Raw genomic sequence first — 20,203 nt, 5'->3', positions numbered from 1 at the left:
GTCTGCCAGTTTCTTGCATCTGTACTGAGGTCACATGATGTCCTCCATAACACAGCTCTGGGGTTGTATACACCTCTCTCCACCATGCACATTGCCTCTTGTTTTGCCAACCTCAGTTAACATCTTCATAATTTCTCCAGTTTCAGTCAGACATCAGTCAATCACTAGATGTGGTTCCCAGTAGGATTCTCTGGATATATCCTGGCCAAGATAGAGCTCTACCATCCACATGAAACAAGGATATTAAGTCTTTAAATTTCTTGAGATTTTATTTTTATTTCATGTGTATGGATGTTTTCCTTATTGTGCCTATAAACCACATGTATGGAGAGGCCAAAAGTGAAATTACAGACCATTATGAGGTACGGTGTAGGTGTTAGAATTGAACTGTGTCCTCTGGAAAAATAGTCAGTGCTCTTAATTGCTGACCTAGTTCTGTAGCTCCAGTGATACTCTTTCTAAACTTACCTTTTAAAATAGCAGACATAGGATTACACAGTCATGTTTTGCCAAAATCACTGAACCCACTCATGGTAAAATACATAAGGAGTTTATTGTATCAGCTGTCTTCTAATAGACTGATATTTTAATAATTTAATCAAAATAAAAACTGCAAACTTTCAGTACTACAAAACTGAACTAAGATAGCACAGCTACATATTCTGCCATATAATCAATTATACTAAGAAATAATTATAAAAATAGGTAAAAATTTAATGAAAATATTCTTTTTATTGTAGCTTAGGAATTCTTGCTCATGTCAACAGACTGTCGGACATCCGCCACTGCTTCAGGCACACGGACAGTCATATTGTCCATAGCCTTGGTCAGACAAACTTGACAGCCCAGCCGTGACCTGCAAGATGAGGGAGACTCTGATTAATACTGGATACTCAGCATTCAGCCTGTAGTTGTTTGGGATATTTTTAGACTTTCTTGCTTAAAGCAAATGGAGAGCTTGCTAATCTTTTAAGTTTTCATTCGGCCAAAGCAGACATCACCATCCATGCCGTCTACTTCATGTCATGCCCTCTAAAGGGCAGCAGCAGGTCAGCATCACACAACCTGCTAGGCCAAAGCTTCACGAGGCTCTAGTGTGTCAGCCAATGGACTCACCAAAACTTCTGTTTAGTGGGGTTATTGACAGACAGAGAAACAACCAGAAAGTGTGAAGGCACACTATAACAACTGACTTAGCAAGCTAAGGAAACAACTCTTCAGCTCCCAGAAATACAATCATAGACTAAGGCAAGCATAGGGCAAGCACCTCTAATCCCACCACTTGGGGGATGAAGGCAGAACAGGAGTCCTCAGCTCTCCTTAGCCACACAGCAAGTGAAAATGGACCCAGCTAGGATATGAGCTCCTGCCTCAACCAGTAACTACAACCACCTTTAAGACAAAGATCAAATTCCAACAATCAAGGCTATTTCTCCCTTATTTTTAACATCTCTGAAATCAATGTCTATCATAAAGCCTTTGACATCTTAAAGTCACTGCTACAGTGTAAGGAGGCAGCTGTGTCAGAGTTGTAACACATACACGGGTGTCTCCAAGTGCGCAAGTATCTTGACTCCAAAGATGTTACATTTTCTAACCCTCTCAAAGGAAGTCCAAAAGGATTATAAACTGAAATTACCAGCAATAGAGGAACAGAGCAGATGCACACCTGTAATCTGCTATGGAAGGAAAGACCATCACTCCATTGTCTTTTTTCTTTCACAGATTGCTATGAATCATGCTTCCCTTGGATGTTTTGTTGTCAACAAATAGCTACACATATATGGATATGCATAAATAACTTTTCAAATGCACACAATATAGTAAGGGAAAAGATAATATAGTGCACATTTTAATCAGCAGCACTTTTCTCTTAGAAATACAAAAAAGTTATGTGTTAAGGCAGGTTGGTGGCATAAGCCTGTCATTTCAGTTACTTAGGAGGCTGAGATAAGAAGACTGCAGGTTGAGGGTCAGCCTGCGCTAAGGAGTAAGTTAAATTCCAGCTTGGATGTAAATTTGATCCAGTCTTAAAATAAAAAAGTAAATATAAGGCTGGGAATAGAGCTCTGTGTGAAGTGCTTGCCTAGCATGTGCAAGGCTCTGGGCTCAATTCCTAATACTGAAAAACAGGTTAATCTTACAACCAGTCTTTGACAAAGCACGTTATGAAAGCATTGGCTTCATTAATGCATTCATCAAACATTTACGGAATGCATCACGGTAAATGTTCTACTACTAATTGTCAATGGGTGAACTACTAAATGTCAGTGATTATTCTACTAATTATCAATGGGCGAACTACTGAATGTCAGTGATTATTCTACTAATTGTCAATGGGCGAACTACTGTATCGTAGCAGGTATACATGGGAAACTTAAGTCAATATTTTCTTATTAACATCTGTTACATGTTGGGCACAGGAATGGTATTCATAGGAAAGCACAAGATTCAGAGCCAAGCAGGCCAATGGTTCAAAATCAGAAATAACAGAACTTTTAAGGGCAACTTTTGTTATTTCCTAGCCTGACCACCATGATAGAGACTAAAGGCTTGCTCATCGGGCTGCTGACAAGACTAACTGCCAATGTCAACAGTATGGAGTGAACTTTCAATCAGACACATGAGATGAGACAACTCACTGACAATTAGCATGTGAGACTGTGACAAATGACACACAAACAGAAAAACTAAAACCCCTCTGAGGAGACACCCACACTTCTGGCCGGGACAGATGGATCTAGAATAGACTTTGAAAGATGGGTAAGACTGAACATTTATAAGAGCAAAATAACTTGAGAAGAGCATTTGAGGCCAAGGCAACAGACACAGAGGCTCAAAGAAACATCTGAGCTAAGTGAGGTAAGAGCTTTGGTTCTGCTGACAAGACAAGCAATGGACTGGGGTGCGGCTCCATGACAGACATGCCTCCAGTCCAAAGTCCCAAATTCAGTCTCCAGCACCTTCTTTGAGAAAGAGAAAATTTACATGGGGAATTGTAGTTTAAAAGTATCCAGGGTAACACATAAGTTTAGAAATAGTGAGGCACCACTGGGGAGTCCTAGACTGAGAAAGCCAGGTTAACCATAGGGAGTTTTGATGATGAGAGAAAAAAACAACCCATCTCCCATCAGTAGTTCTTTGCAGAACTAGAAATAGCCTTGACACTACTCAACTATGCACTGAGCTCTAACTGCAAGAGAAAACAAAAGGCAATCCAGACAGACTTGATAGACTTGGAGGGCCTTAGTGAGATAGTTGGATACTGCACACGAGCATGTGACGAGTGAGGCAAGGCTACACATAAGGAACTATTAATACACAAAGTGGAGCACCTGGCAGTGAGGCACAGCAGAGCACTGCAGGTACAGGGATGGGACAACAGGCACATATGAGGACAGTGAGCAGCTCTGGTCAGAGCAGCCGACACAATGAGCTTTCGGGTAATAAGGTATGGTGTTCTCGGTTTCTCTTCCCAAGGTATCGGTCTCACCTCCATAAGACGAAAGTAAGGCTGGGGACAGCCGTGGTGAAGGCTATCTGATCACACCATGACCCCTGAGGTCGTGTTATTTACTGGGAAAACCTGTCTCTAGTTGTGGTGTGGCTCAGCCCTAGGACACACCTTTAATCCAAGAGCTTCTGTTTATTGTAAACAGGATTAAGTAAAGTCAACCATAGGTCAAGATGCAGAGCAAGCAACCAATTGACAGGGAGTGAACATAGGAAGTAACCACAGAGAGTAAGAGGAAGTCAGGAGGATAGACAAGGAAGAAACACTCAGTCTGAAGGGCTTTTAGACAGTGTGCAGGAGAGCTTTTTCTTTTGGGTTAGCTGTGGAAGAAGGTCAGGTGGGTGCTTTCTCTGCCTCTCTGAGATAACAGGCTTTCACCTCAGCACTGGCTGGCTCCCGCTAGTAAAATCAAACATTTGAGATTTTGTTAAAAACAACATTGGCACCAAATGTGGGGGCTGTTTGTAAGCATTTTTTCCCTATGTCTGCCCCAGTTCCTGAATAATGATACAGAGTATTTATTTATGAATTAATGCCTAGGTCTTCAGCTAGGCTTGTTCCCCAACTAGCTCATAATTCAATTAATCCATTTACACTATTCTATGGCTACCTCTCCTCAGAATGAAAAATAGGGAGATGAACTATAAAAGGAAGAAAGCGAAATTAATAAACTACTATCACTGTAACTTATTAAAATTTATCCTTACCATAGAAAAAAGAATTCTTGTAAGCTAAAAATTATTCATTAAGGTAGCAAAATATAGTTAAACAAAACCCACTCTCAGTAAGTAATAAGCCTCCTTAATTATGCCTTGAAACAGTAAATCAAGGAGAGGTCTTCCTTGACTGTGAGACTGGATAATTAAAAAATAGTATCACTAATGCCACCTGCTATCATGGAGCGCGCAGTGTTAGAGAGACTCTACCTACTAATTAATACGCTCTGATTAAGTTCTTAATGCACATTTAGAAAAAGAACTAGTCACCTTAACATAATTACTACTATATATTAAGTTTCTTTGAAAACTCAATTCTCTCAAACAGGCAAAAATCTCCACTATAACTTTTTTGTTCAATTATCAAATCTGTCCTTCAAGAATACTATAAAAAGCATTCCATTTAATTCCTTCATATTAAATTGTGATAAATATTAATTTCTGGCATAAATAGATGAAAAAAGATATATTATGATTTAAAAATTATATTACTACCACTTAATTCTTTGACTTGTAAAAGGTAAGTTTCATGGAGGTCAAGTGTGGACAGTGAAAGAGAAATCCATTCAGACTTTATGACTTGTTCTGTATGCATAAGGACACGTCTACTCATGGGTACAATCTTAGACCCAAAGGAGAATTAATGCAGACTTTTCCAGGTTGCTGGTAACAGTGAAGCAGCCTTAAACCTTAGGTCAGGCTTTGTGCCTTATGTCTGTAATCTCAGCATGCATGAGTGTGAGGCTACCCTGACTAATAGTTATAATCCTGTCCTTCAAACAACAAACCAACAACATCTACTCACCTGTTTGTTAGTCCAAAAGCCAGGTCAAGCATGTCGTTCTCTTCATCAGTAATGGCATCTAACTTCTCATATATATGGTCCTCAAAGATAAGATGACAGGTAGAGCAAGCCAAAGTTCCCTCACACGCACCTGTAAAAGCAGCAGAGGTGAGCATGCCGTCCACCGCAGCAGGGTCCACCTGGCTGACGTAAAACGTATCTGAGTTTTAGAATCAGCGACAGTGCTAAAAGGGGCTGGAATATCGAAAAATCATGAGTGAGGAACAGGTCCCCCCATCCTCACACACTGTCTGAAATCACTCACAGCACCTCACAAAGGTTCTGAACAGATACTCCACAAAGGGAACTAACAAAATCTGCTGAGAAACAGCCTCAGGGTTCATTTGGAAATCTCACAAAGAAACACAAACAGTAAGTCAGGGCTTCCCAAACATTTCCATTCATGACCCACTTCCAAGTGAGAAATTTCTATGTGACCACAGGTACACAGGCAAATAAAATAGGTACAGGAATCAAGAGCACAATTTTAACAAACACAAAGAAAGTTTATTTTAAACCAATTATTTGATATACATACACAAATATATGTGTACGCGTACACACACACACACACACACACACACACACACACACACACACACAGTTATTCACAAGATCTCTAAGAATTTTACTAGCCAGACAGGACAGCCTGGAGTATACAACACAGTAGTAAAAACAAGGAGACGTGTTTCAACAAGGTAGAAAGTAAGAAAACTCCAGAGCATGCACCAGAACACATATATCCCACACAGAGAGAAGAGGGAGGGAGGGAGGGGAGGAGAGGAGGGAGGGGGAGGAGGAGGAGAGGGAGGGGGAGGGGGGAGGAGAGACTTAGTCTCTATTAAAGCCATTTCAAAGCAGTGATAGCGTCAGGAGGGTCCAAGTGATGAAGCTCAGGAGCTCTGAGCTTTGGAAGCGCATTCTCTGCCTACAGTACCCTCTTCTGCTACTGTGTCAGGGTAAGCCTCTTTATGCTCCATGCTTCCATTATCTTAACCGTAACTAATACCAAGCTCACCCAGGAGTTACAAGAATCATGGGTAAAAACAAATTATATGTATTGGCAGCATACCTGGTAAGTTGCGATAATTACTATTTGGAAATGGTGAGAAATCTTGAGCTGCTGGGGGAAACTATCAGTGGTTTCATTCAGCACTAGACCCTGCATGCGACAGTACTAACCTGATTGGCAAGATGTACCCACTGTAACAGTGGCATGACTGTCATGTCATGGGGTAACCAACAACTTTCTGACTGGATTTTAAGCTGGCTTCATAGAAGGGATTTCATGCCTGGTACTATAAATCTGGTCAAAAGCTCATGACAAGAGAGATCCCAGGCTCTGGGAATTTATTGTTAGTTTACTTATCGGCTAAGCTGTTGAACTGCTTTCTAAATACTCATTGATTTGTGTTGCTCCCAACTCTGGAGGAAGCAGCTTGATTTTGCAGTAGGTTAATGCACAGACTTATAATTGATCTAAGTGACAAAGTAAGTAAAGGTAAGGCTCGGGGAGCATTATGGAAGAGGGCCTGAAGTGAAGCACTAGCTGATGAGCAGGAAAGCTGTGAATGCTGACATCCGGACGTGGCACAGCTGATGCATACACAGCAGCTGTGACTGCCTGCACAGGATCAAGCCAATCACAATCCCAGCATAGACACAGGCGTTTCCTTGGCAAAGGAACTACAGGCAGTCGATGGTTACTGAGGGAGAGAGAGTCACTCTCTTTTGAGGACATGACAACACTGGTAGGCTGGCCATACCCCAATTGCTGGCCCTACACTCACACATATTAGCAGCACTAATTGGTGTCTGGGGGTTAACAACCAAAAAGGAGGTCAGGTTTAGAGGAAGACAGGGTAGCAAACACTAAAGGAAGCTGGAGGGAAGTAGTGGCAAGTGGGGATAATGAAGGTACACTGTATAGATATATGAAATTTCCACTTCCACTTACGAAATTTGAGTGTTGCTAATAGGACGTTTCCTGTATGAAAGTCTTGAATTAAGGTCATTTTGTCCACTTTTGATTCTGATAAGATAAAGTGGGCCACCCACCTTACCCCTTTCCTAACCAAAACCTAGAATACAGCTATGTTGGAAGTTACATATTGAAAATATGAAATTATGTATGAGCATTGTTCGATGATCTAGCACGTCAGAAATACAAGGATAAGGCATAACAAATAGAAACACAGACATCCATAAACATTATTAGGACCTCTTACCTTGAACAGTCATCAAACAGGCATACAGAATACAGAAGAAAGGTTGAAAGGATAAGCTAGATCAATTTAATCACAGATGTGCAACTGCCCCCAAGTGGCGGAATACTGAAACACAGTACTGAGAAGTTCATCTGCTAACACACGAGGTACTAGATAGACGACTATTTGTGCATTCTATTGCTTCCCAAGTTTACAACTATCCATTTTGATTCACCTATTGCCTCACTCCCTTATACACGGTAAGTTATAAATTGAGAGTGACCGTATCGCTCACCAGAGTTCAAGCGAAGAAGAACACAGGAGTGAATAAATGCATCACAGAAATGTGGTAAACACATATGAAAGCATGGTCTGAGGTAGACCAGACAATGACAGACGATCACAGACTGGGTGCTACAGGCAATCCAGATTTATAGTGGGTTGGGAGTACAGAGAGACACCCCACTAGGGACTGGGTGGTTAGGCAAAGGAGGACTTCTTTTGTTACCTGAAGCCAGGACCCTACACCCCAGAATCCAGCCATTCCTTCCACAGCATTTATCACCGGCTACTATGTGTTCTCCTGTGTGTCCTGAGGGACGAATACAAAGACACTTGGCAGACACAGAACAGTAAGTACACATCTGTGGGGTGAGAGGGAAGATGGTCCCTCCAGAGGGAAAAGTGCACATGAAGTCTTCAAGGTGGTGATTTGGTGTGAGTTCAGGCTTCTAAGAGGCCAGCATTGCTACACTAGGGAGAACAAAGCGAAGTGGGGCAGAGGGGAAAGGAGAGGGGAGCATAACATGTGTAGCCTCTTAGGCCAATGAGGAATACGGACTTAATCTTAATGCAATGCAAGTCCTCTGTGGTTTTACTCAGAGAACTGATACAGCTGGCGTCAGACAATGACCCCAGCTCCAGGGCTCAGACTGGAAGCAGGTTCACAGGTCCAGTGGCTTCGCAGAGCCAAGTGATAAATATAATGGAGCCAAAAGGCGCTTCTGGAGGCTTACGTGAGAGGAGGTGCTGATGGGCTGGCTGCACCAGGACAACAATGCCGCTCAGGTTTCAGCCTGCAGTAGCTGGACAGTGTGCATTACAAATACAGGACGTGCTGAGGAAAGACTGCTGTGGGGAAGGGCGAAGGCTGTTTTCAGAACATGATGCTTACCAGCAACATGGCTCAGCAGGTAAGGACAACTGCTGCCAAGCTTCTCCGATGACGAGATTCACGCTCACAATGCACACGGTAAAAAAGAACTAACTTATAACCTCTCCAGCCCTCCACATGCAAGTGTGGGCCCATACGCACACACAATTATACACATGTGGTGGAGGAGAGAAGAACATGTTTAAAAAATCAATAATTGAGTTTTAAATACCTTTGGGGTTTCCAGAAAGAAACAAAGTAAGGAGTTGAATCTACAAGTTCAAGCTCAGAGGAGAGAATGAATCAAAGATGTAAAGTTAATCTCCATCAGCAACTAGGAAGGGCTTATGGTCACAGAATGGAAGAGAGTACATGGGAAGATACTGCAGACTATGGACGTGGTCAGCCACGCGGGGAGCTCAGCAGGCGGTACTGGTTTGGAGGATGCCATGGAAACCTTTAGGAGGTACAGCCTTGCTGAAGAAGGTCAGGCTTTGATCTGTAGCCCCACCACTTCCAGTTCCCTGTCTCCTTCACATCTGTGGTTGAAAATGTGATCTGTTAGTTTCCAGCCAAGACCACCTGCCAGGTCGCCCTCATCACTATGGACTTTCTATGTGGAACCATGTGCAAACCAAGATAAACTCCCTCTTCTCTAAGTCACTTCTGGTCAAGGGAGCTTTATCACAACAGAAAAGGTCCTGATACACTTAGATTAACTCATTTGATCTTTGCAGCAACCGTACGGAGTAAATACCAATATTAGCTCCATTCTATTGGAGCGAGGACAAGATACCAAGTTAGGGACCTAACCCAAAGTCACAGACTGAGTGACAGAGTGCAAAAACAAGCTAGGCAGAAAACCCTACTCAACCACACTAAAAGGGGGTTGGGAAAAATTTTGACTCACAATATGAAGTTAATTTTACACCAACACTTTATAACATAAATATGTCACAGTAAAATCCCTGTAAACGATGTTGCATTTTTCTATTTTTTTAATTGATTGACCTCTCTAAGATGCTAGTTTGAAGCCAACAGACTGGAGCTGGAATACAGAGCGTTTGTCTTGCATACATGATGCTTTAGGTTTACTCTCCAGCATGACAGAAACCAGACACGGTGGCTCATGCACTTGGAGATGAAGAAAGAAGATCAGGAGTTCAAGGCCAGCCTCAGATACATAATTTCAAGGCCAGCAGGGATACAGTAGTTCAGGTATTTCATCACAGCAATAGGAAAATAACAAACACAACAGAAGGACTTTTGTAACAAAACCACTCCCTTCTGGTATTTAATTCTTTTTTTTTTTTTCTTTTCTTTTTTTTCGGAGCTGGGGACCGAAACCAGGGCCTTGCGCTTGCTAGGCAAGTGCTCTACCACTGAGCTAAATCCCCAACCCCCTGGTATTTAATTCTTAACTCTTCTAGAATTGTCTTATGCGACTGTACAGCCTCATAGTCTATGATTGTATATCGGTTTTCTGTTGATAAGCAGTTGTTTTTGCTACTCTTTTCTGTTAGAAACATCTCTGTAGTAAATTGCCCAGGACAAGAGAGTCTCTTCCTAAAAGTGAAATTGAATCTACAGAGAAAATGACAAAAATAGCCCTGTCTGGTTACAGCTTTCATCTAACTTAGGAACATTTGGGGATGGAAACAGTTGCTTTTGCATGTTCTCAGGGTGTGTTAACAGCCCCTACATATAGATGTCGGTCTAGAACATGCCAAAGAATACTGTCATACAGTTTTTTAACCTGGCCTAGTTCCAGGACAGACAGGGCTAGAGGGCTGTTCAAAAAACAAAGAGTGTCTAATAAATCTATCACCTGGGCCCCCTTATTAATAATTTATGTTGAAGGCTTTTTGCTTGTTTTTCCAAATAAGGGCCTTATATTGCTCTTTATGTATCCTGAATGCCTTTTTCTGTGTACACTGCAGATACCACAATGTGAAAATTTGGGGTTCAGGAACTTGCCCTGCCCCAGCTTTGCTGAGTTGCTGCTCACTGGTGGTCAGTGCTGCTATTTGCTTTCTAGTCAGTGTTCTAGACAAATCCTCTAAAGCTCGAATTCCTCAGTACACGTATATGGCCAGCTAAATGACTGGCCAGAGGCTTACACGTCTGGTGCCAAGAGGCTCAGGTAACTAGGTGAATCCTTCAACAACCAAGCAATTTGTGTCTTAGTTCACTCCTGCTTGTAAGAGACCTCAAGGTCAACCAGAGATGTAAGAGTAAAAGTAGAGTCTCTGGGTCTCCCAGATCCAGAGCCACTCAAAGACTGCTGTGGGCATCTCACCCTGCCAGTACTCACCACTCAAAGACTGCTGTGGGCATCTCACTCTGCCAGTATTCACCACTCAAAGACTGCTGTGGGCATCTCACCCTGCCAGTATTCACCACTCAGAGACTGCTGTGGGCATCTCACCCTGCCAGTATTCCCTCCATTGTGTAGCTGGCCCTTGTTCCCCACAGCTGGTACCACAAACCAACAAAGCTGATCGTTTTATGTGAACTCTCTATAGACAAAGATCCACCAGCAACCTGCAGGATCAAGGAACTCCCTAGACAGATCTTTTCTAGGAGACTGCAAGCCAGGAAAACAGTGACCATATTCTGGGAATGGGACATCTCTGAGCACTCGAGACCCATACTGCCTTCCACAGTCACACACAGACAGTTTTCACCAACACTAGAAATTACAGGGCTGCTGCTTTCCAAGGATTCTGCAGATCTGTGGGGTGAGAATAACCCAAACTAAAATGCCACAAACACTACTGTTCTTGCCAAACTTAGCACTTGACGAGCCCTTCACTGCTGTATCCTGAACAACACAGTGAGGGCAGAACTGTTACTATTCTCCAGAGCATAAAAATGGGCATAAAGAAGTTCCAGTGGCATGCCCCAGGTCTCAGGTGACAATGTTTGAGAATCATAATTTGTCTGATCCCAGAGTCCGGTCTCAGTTACTGCTCAGCACACTAGCACCCACTGTGAACGAATACTTTAGCAAAACTTAATTAAAGTGCAGTTTAGCTGGGCTTGGTAGGACATGCCTATGGCCCCAGCACTCAGGAAACAGCTTTTTAGAATTTACTACTTAAGGAGAGGGGCGCTGCTTCTAAGAAGAAAAACTGTAACAAGCATTAACACGGAGGCAGATTTACATAATGAGAAGTGAAGAAGAAAAGAACTAGCAATGGTTCTTAAAGTGGGAGGTGAACTCTGCCCTGAAGCACCATAGTCAGGCTTTAATCCCAGCACTTGAGAGGTAGGGGCAATTGGTTTTATGACTTCAAAACCAGTGAGGACATCCAGGGCTATGTAGAAAGACTCCATCTTAAACCCTCCCCAAATAAAAAATAAATAAAATAAAAAGATTTAGTTCTTTATATAAAAAAGCATCTACTTGATTTAAAATAAACGTATAACTTATTACCAGTAAATGTCTGGTTTGTGTAACTATAAACTGTACACCCAAGGCTGTATAAAATGTCTTGAACAAAAAGGAATCACAAGTGGAAAGATGTAAGGAGCCTGGCTCTAGACTGGTGCTTTTCAAACCTAGCATGGGAGGTATTTTCCAAATCATGGGAGCGGCTTGTTACACGCTGCTAGGCTGGCAAAAGAGCTCGCTCGTCTGGTAAAGGCGCTTGCCACCAAACCTAAGAAACCGCGTTTGGTCCTCAAGACCCATATGGTAGAAAATAGGAAAGAACTGAGTCCACCAAGCTGTCCTCTGACCTTCACACGTGACATGGTACAAGCAAGCCCACACATAAAAATATGCACATGTATGTGCATGCACAAACAAAATAATAAATAAGTAAAAAAAAAAATTCTGGCTAGACTTCCTGAGACAAAAATCTGTATTTCCCGGGTGACAAAGATGGCAACGAGCCAAAGAACCCTGAGAAAAGAAGCATTAGGCACAGCCAGTGTGTAACAGGGAAGGGTAGGAATACCGGCTTTGTACATGTGATTTAACAATATGGTCAGGAGTAAGATCGAAAACTTTCCACATAGTGCTGATTTTTAGAACACATTGCCTGTTCTGAGAAGATTCGACAGCATTTAAAATTAAATCATAACGACTCACAGCTGCTCTGTGCTATGGTGTTTACTCACTACTTGTGGCCTGACCTCTCACCTGCTCAGGCTTGCAGCGTCAGGTACACAGCAGGCCGTGGGCCACAACAGACCTCGGAGCCAAGTGGCTGTTTAATTCCTTTCCAGATGTAAACATAGTGTCTGTGACTCCATTATTCATCTGGGTTGTTTTAGTGTATCTGTGAGTGCCATATGTGTGCAAGTGTGGAAAAGACAGGAGAGGGTGTAGGATCCCTGCAGCCAGAATCAGAGGCAAAAAGCCAACTGACCTAAGTGCAGGGAACAGAACTCTGGGGGAGCAGTGTGGTTTTAATCATGGAGCCATCTCTCCAGCCTCTACTCTAATAATCTACAAATAAAAAAAAAGAAGTAACATGTACTAAACTATATTCCCTAGAATGCCATAGTTTAAAATCAAAAAACAAAAACAAAACCTGTAACTTATTCAGAAGGTTACCTGGGATGTTTCAGGAACACTTACCAAATCCATCGATATCTAGGTTATTCTCAATCACAACATCTAGCAGAGAGTCACCAACTTTCCCCTTGGTCGTTAGCGTTTCACCATCTCGGTTCTTGAAGTGGACTGTTACCTTATCTTCTGAGCTGGAGAAGGAAGCAGCATTTCAGAATTTTTAGTAATTTCAAACTATAACTTAAGGGCTAGGGAGATAGTTCAGCAGACAAAGGCTCTTGCCACAAAAGCCTGGCCACCTAAGTTGGATTCCTGGAAGTCATGTAAAGGGAGGAGAGCGCCAACTCCAAGAAGTGGTCATCTGAGCTCTACGTATGTGCCATGGGTGCCCACATACACATCATTAGTATACTCACATAACAGTATCAAATGAAAGAGAAAATTAAATCACTGCTTAACCTGCAAAGCCGAATGAGTAAACATACACTTACATACGTGTAGAAGAAGATGGCACCGACTGAGGGTCTATCCATCTACCCGCCTAGAGAACAAGTTCTATCACCTTAAACAGATGCAAACTACCTTCCTGACCCAGTAACCTGGTGGGGACATAGAGTCTGTCTCCCACAGGTCACAGATGTCTAGAAACACCCAGCAATCATTACTACCTAGAAGTCTGTTGCGTCTTGCTGTGAAAGCAACAGCAATTCTGGCTGGTCTCCATGCCAGGGATTACACATTACACCCTATTTGGCTTTCATAAGCTCTTAGAAAAACAATGTGTCTGTGACCATGGCCCTAAGAGACAAGTTCAAGGTTGTTTGTGGTCAGCTTTATAAAAAGCAAGTCATTCTGCTAACCACAGGGTCACTACTGTGCAGGTGAGACTCTGACCCCAAGGGGCAGCTTGTGTACTCTTCTGAGTCTTTGAACACTTCATTTTTAGTCCACATGGTGTATTCAAAATTCAACAGAACAGAACTCTGGAAGGATGCACACCTCTGCATGTGTTCTTACCGCTAGCTATCATCTAGCTAAGCCTAAATTGCTTTCCTTTCTACCAAACTGCATTATGATGTGGGAAACGGACCTAGTATCTGAAGCTTCCCCACCCCACCCATTACCAAGACTTAGAAGATACAGACTTACAGTAATAATTTTGCCACTACCAATAGATGGCAATACCCACCCCTCCCCCGGCTCCTCCATAACTCCCACCTCAATAAAAGCCAACTTCACTGGAATGAAAACCCAGAAGTAAGTGATTCCAGGGTTACAAATACCTTCCAGAAGTGCAAATCCAATCATTACATCTCACAAATAAGTCAGATGACCGCTCCTCCCGCCCCCACGTGGATAATGCTGTTAGTATGGCGCTGGATAAAAGGATCCCTGCTGATCAGAAAGGCCAATAGAAATGTATCTTAAAATTCAGTGAAATTTTTCATCACGCTGTACAATGCATGAATTTTAAATTCTAATACTTTTAAAACTAAAATGATATAAAAATTTGTGTGTGTGCCTTCAGTAAAGGATCTATGCCACAGACTCCTTTTAATTGGTGGTGGGAGAGGCCTTTAAAAACTTGTGCTTTTACTTGCCTAGCACCACCAGCTGTCTCAGGATTCCCACAACTGTCAAAAAACAGGAAGAATTTTCCTGCATGGCTCCGGAGACAGAGTCAGGGAAAAGCTCTTCTTTGCCTTAGTCCCAGCCCAGGCTCTGTAAAGCAAGTGTCCTCACCCTTGAGAATCTGTGATGATAAACTGTCCCACAGCTACTTTCTTTTTCCAGGGTAAAACTGAAAATGACAATAGCCCTCAAGGCTGAGAGTCTAAAACCACAAATTAAATTTAAAAAGGATTGAAGAGGCAAGGATTTGAGCCAGCTGGACTCTGAGAGAGAGAGAGAGAGAGAGAGAGAGAGAGAGAGAGAGAGAGAGAGAGAGAGAGAGAGAGATTGATTGATTGCATGCATACTTGTTTGGCTTTTACAACTTGAAAAACCAGATGGGAATGTCCCCAACCCATATGGCAATATGACTCGGAAAGCTAAGATGTGGACAGATGCCTGGGAACTAAGCTACAGTCAATAGGATGTTTATGGGATTACTCAAAGCCAGGGGCTCAAGAATTGCTGTTCTAAAACACACAAGAGCTAAACTCACAGCAAAAGAATTTCAAATCACTTTAACATCAGCCTCTTGTCAAGACATTTATCTCACAGTTTGACAATGTACAAAATGTCTAAACCATGGTAGAGCTCAAACACGGATCTGTAACTTTTATTTAAAGTCCAAGTTCTTCTGCTGCTAGGAACCTGAACTGCTACTTGTTGGGGGTAATGTATTCAAACGCTAAATCCTGGCCCCCAAGATCTGGTTTCAGGCCAATGAGCACATTCCCATGCACACCAAATGATGTTATATAAACGTTGTTTGCCAATCTTCTCTGCCTGGTTAAATAAAAGTGGCAATAGCCAATTACTGGGGAGAATAGGAGTAGGCAGGGTTTTGGTTACTGGGCTGGGGGTCTCAGGAAAGAGGGAAGAGAATGGGAGAAGAGAAGGAAGACAAGAGGCCAACGTGAGAGGAGATGGACTATGAGCACGTGGCCAGGAGAAGGGTCCTGAGGTCAGGCTGATGGAGCAAAAAAGGAGCCCAAGCAAAACTCAAAGAGCAAGTAACTTGGGGAGCACAGCTGGAAACTAGCCAGTCTCGAGTATAGAAAAACAGACTGGGGATAATCGTACAGAAATTCTGCTAAGCTGGTTAAATAAATCCATGGGACTCAGTCTGGATTACTGGGGGGCTGGCCAGGTCACATTAAGAACTACAGAGTTAATGACACTTACAACAGCTACTATGTACCAAAGCAGTGAGTTCACTCTCAGCGCAAAACCCCTCTCACAGGGGCCACGGCAGGTATCTTGCACATTAGATATTTATATTATGATTCATAATAGTAGCAACGTATGAAGTAACAACAAAATAATTCTATGGATGGGGTCACCACAATACGAAGGACTACATTGAAGGGTTGCAGCATTAGGAAGATTGGCAAACACTGTATTAAAAGTACACAGCTCTAGTTAACAAATCTAAGATTAGTAATTGATTCACTAAGCATAAGGAAGGAAGCACAATAAGACTGGAAAGCTAATTCTTTAAGTGAAAGACCAGAGAACCTAAGAGCCAGAAAACACAGCTTTCAGTTCTGCCTCTAAGGGCACTTTTACAGCGGTGGCCATGGAAACCAGGTAAACTGAGCACTGAGCCTACTGATTAAAGCATTGTTTTGTTTGTTTGTTTCAGAGAACCCTACTTATCCCAGGCTAAGTTCCAACACTCCAATAGCCAAGGATGGCCCTGAACTTCTGACTCTCCTGCCTCCATCTCCCAAGTGCTGGAATTACAAGTGTATGTCACCACACCCAATGTATGTGGTGTCAGCGATCAAACAGGGCTTCACACATACTACACAAGCACTCTACCATCTGAGCTACATCCTTAGGACAAACTTTTTAACTTAACAAACTGAGAGAAACAGTTAAAAACAGAGAAAGTCTATGGAAATACTTTATTCCTTAAAACACAGTATACACGTATTTGACTAGCATTAACTTTCGTCTACTCTCAATGACCGACTGGTCAAATGTACAGCCCTCCCCACCCCACCCCAGTCTCTGCCATGTATACACAGCCCTTTCTAAGAACTAGGAAAGATTCCAAGTCGTGCAATAAACGTAATTCTTCTAAACCTTACTCACCAAACAGACGGTCTCAACCCCAGCACACACATTAACCTGGCCACAGTCCTATAGGTCACCCCAGTCTTAATGCAGAAAAGCAGTGCTTCTCAACTTTCCTAATGCTGTGACCCTTTAATACAGTTCCTTGTGTTGTTGTGAGCCCCCCAACCACAAAATTATTTTCAATGCTACTTCATAACTACAATTTCGCTACTGTTATGAACTGTAAATATCTGTGTTTTCTGATGGTCTTAGGACACCTCTGTGAAAGGATTATTTTACCCCACAAAGGGGTCTCAACCCTCAGGATGAGAATCGCTGCGGTATAGCAGCTATTACTCTTTCACTGCATAGCCTGGGGCACTAGCAAGGGAAAAGGGGCAGCCTGTGGCTCCTCCTTCCCTCATCACCCTTGTTCTCCGAAATGACTCAGGAAATAGGAACTAGAGAGCTGCCAGCTGCAGCACATCCCCTGCCTGACATGCAAGAGGCCGTGGTTCCATCCACAGCAACACAAGAGGAAAGACTGTCACCTGCTATGCAGCACAAAACCTATTCAAGGTCTAGGCCTGGTTCTGTCAGCTAATATGAAAACTTTAGGCCCACTTACCTACCTACCTACTTCTCAGGATTGTCCTAAAAGAATAGTGAATGCTCTTTGTAATCAAATTACTACAAAATATCAAGTATTGTATCAGGGCATTTGGAGACAACAGCTTTTCAATAATTCTCACTTATTGAGAACTTATATCAACGTGGAACTTAGAACTCGGCTCCTAGAATTGCTGGCCAACACAACTGTGTCCTTAACAGGAATGCCCTGCACCGGCAATGCCAAGCACAGTAGGCACTCACCATGTGCTAAACACTTGGAATGTGGCTAGCATGACTGCAAGACAGAACCTTAAATACTTTTTAGCTTCCATTATCGCAATGTTCAATAACCATGTATGTCTGGGAGCTGCTGTGTTAACAGCAAAGGTCTGGATAATGGGAGCTGGAAAACTTATTTGAAGCTCTGTGTCAAGAAGCAAAGCATCCAAAACCTAATGACAAATCGTGGGAACCAATCTGCAAAAGCATGTGTGTTCCCTTACACCACACTGCTTATGTTCAATGTATGTCACAGCTTAAATCCAGAAAGCACCTGCCATAGAAATTAAGGCACCCATAGGTGAATAGTTGGAGAGGCCAGAAGAAATAGGACTGAATGACCTTCACAATTTCCCTCTCACTCCATGCAAAATATCTGTATGTTTGTACAAACACATGTACAGACATTCTGATTTCTGCTAGGCTCTGCTCTGGAGTCAAATCTGTTGAACATTCTGCAGACTGATACACCAGATACAAACACTTGTGGTTGTGAAGAGATGGTTGCCACAGATCTAGAGACAGCCAAAGTTACCGTGGATCTTAAGGCCTTTAATGGCCATGTATCATCAGATACGTCATGCTTACCAGGTAAAGAAGTTTGGAATGTGTTATTCTACCATCGGCTTCCAATACAAACGCTATATATGTAAGTTAGCTTTAAAACCCTGCTATCCACTTGATGTCCCATCAGATTATTTGCCAAGTACATTGATTTGTGACTTTCTTTGGGGCTGTGACTACAAAAGTTGAGCTAAGTTCTTCCACAGAGTAACATACAATCCAGAGAAACCTTAATCTGTGTTCCCAGATGAAAACTACTCATGTTTCACTTTGAAGAAACTCTCATCTTCCCTTCGAAGCAACAGATGTGTTTTGCATTGACACCCACTTTATATGATTCTCACCTTGTCCCTACACTGAGAAACCTGTAAGTAAATTTTATTTTTAGTAAACCTAAGGGAACCGTGCCTTTGAGAACAAATATTCCCAATATCAATCTTCCACCTACGGTGGTGGTGGGGATCTCTCTCTCTCTCTCTCTCTCTCTCAACATTTGCCACAGAATTCTCTACACTATGACCTCCAGAACTGTTGCTAAGAGGCAGTTGCCTACTGAGCCCTCACTTTCAATCAGGTGCATGTCCAACGTTACCTGCACGGAGTCATTTATCCCCTTAAATCATCCTCTAAGGGCTACACTGTGATCCTAGGTCAACAGGGAGTGAAGTTAAGCCAGTGCGGGTGTAAACCTTACCCTACCATTCCTGCTAGGCAGGTGCTACTAAACCCTTCCTAGCTGATGTCAGCACAAAGGGCCACCAAAAGCTACTACAACCGCGAGGTCGACAAGGACACCCCACCGAGAAGCCCCGAAGCCAGCACCCCACACCGCCCGAGCCAGACCCGGAACGCTAGCGTCACGGGAAGAGCTCTCCGGCTCGGGGCCAGCAACCGGGAGGCAAGGCGGAAGGGAGCCGCAAGCGGAAACGCAGGCCGCCGGACGCCGGGAGCTGCGCCTCACCTACTCCGCGCGCGCGCAGACACGCTCAGTGGCCGGCCAGGTCCGGCCTCTGCAAGCTTGAGGGGGCTCGGGGTCCACTGAGGGACGGCAGGTCCCGCACGGGTCCCGCAGACCAGCAGCCGACGGCAGTCCAGACCACGAAAAGCGACGGAGGCGCAGGCAGCGCGCAGGAGTCGGGCGCCCGGAGCGGCCGCCATAACCCTGTCGGAAGGTTCCGGGTCCCGCGGGGTCCTGCGCAGTGCCAAGGGTCCCTTGGGTCCCGCGTGTCCCGCTGCGAGAGGGTACACGACCGTGAACGCCCTGCGTGTCCTATAACCCGTGGCCGCGCCCCGCCCCGCCGCGGCCACGCCTTCGTGGGGCGGGGCCGAGCACGCTTCCAGGGATCTGGTTAAGAGTTCACCTTGAACTTTTTCTACAGTCAGCTCTGCGTTCTGGAGCAGTTACTTATCGAGGACTGACCTAAAGGCCATCAGGTTAACTTTTGCCTTTTGCCATAGACCCTCAAAACCCTCATCGCAGTTTCCAACACTTTAGAGTACAAGTTACAGCAAAAGGGACCTAGGTTTTCCCTACACAGGACAGCTGAGAGCTATAAAAAGTTTTAAAATGCCAATAGACTTTTGTTTTTAATGAAGGGAGGCATAGGTAAAAGTGTAAACCATATCATAATTAGTTATTTAGGGCTGCTGAAGAAAACAGGTAATAACAGTCATCCTGAACTGATGAACTGAGTATATAAAGCAGGAAATTTTTAAATGAATAACTATTTCAACAGACTTCGAAACTTGAAAACCTTATTTTAAACCGCACATTGTCACTGCTGGTAAGTTTTTGAAAGAGTTTTTGAGGTCAGATATGCAACCTTCAAAACCAAGGCCTGTGTTAATCACAGACCTTGGATGAATTACTCTTGGAGGATAAGAGTTTCCATGACTCACAGATAAGCTCACACTCAGGGCCACTGTGGAGGTTAGGTGAATTAGTGCAACGAACTGCGTCACAAACCATGAGCAATAAATACATCATCTTGAGCATTCCTGATAAGGTGCTGAAGGATAGAAGCACATGTCGCAAACAAACTGAGGACAGTAAAAGA

At 43.3% G+C, this 20,203-nt stretch overlaps 1 protein-coding gene across 1 annotated transcript; it reads right to left on the bottom strand.

Moving 5' to 3' along the window:
* Nucleotides 1-528: 528 nt before the first annotated feature.
* On the bottom strand, nt 529-19,392 carry Fdx1 (ferredoxin 1). The gene is made up of 4 exons (XM_032884710.1): nt 19,108-19,392; nt 13,026-13,150; nt 5,036-5,165; nt 529-856 (listed from the first exon to the last, which is right to left on the bottom strand). The coding sequence occupies exons 1-4, from the start codon at nt 19,302-19,304 to the stop codon at nt 742-744; spliced, it is 567 nt and encodes a 188-aa protein (XP_032740601.1). The 5' UTR covers nt 19,305-19,392; the 3' UTR covers nt 529-741.
* Between the last annotated feature and the right edge of the window lie 811 nt (nt 19,393-20,203).

This window comes from Rattus rattus, chromosome 14 (genome assembly GCF_011064425.1).
Source record: "Rattus rattus isolate New Zealand chromosome 14, Rrattus_CSIRO_v1, whole genome shotgun sequence".
NCBI lineage: Eukaryota > Metazoa > Chordata > Mammalia > Rodentia > Muridae > Rattus > Rattus rattus.
Note: the sequence above shows the minus strand (reverse complement) of the source record. Positions and strands in the feature narration are given on the sequence as shown.

Coding starts and splice junctions, on each gene's coding strand:
- Fdx1 (XM_032884710.1), bottom strand. CDS start 19,304: ATGGCGGCCGCTCCGGGCGCCCGACTCCTGCGCGCTGCCTGCGCCTCC. Junction 5,166..13,025: donor CCTAGATATCGATGGATTTG/GTAAGTGTTCCT, acceptor CTGCTTTTACAG/GTGCGTGTGAGGGAACTTTG. Junction 857..5,035: donor GCTTTTGGACTAACAAACAG/GTGAGTAGATGT, acceptor CTCATCTTGCAG/GTCACGGCTGGGCTGTCAAG.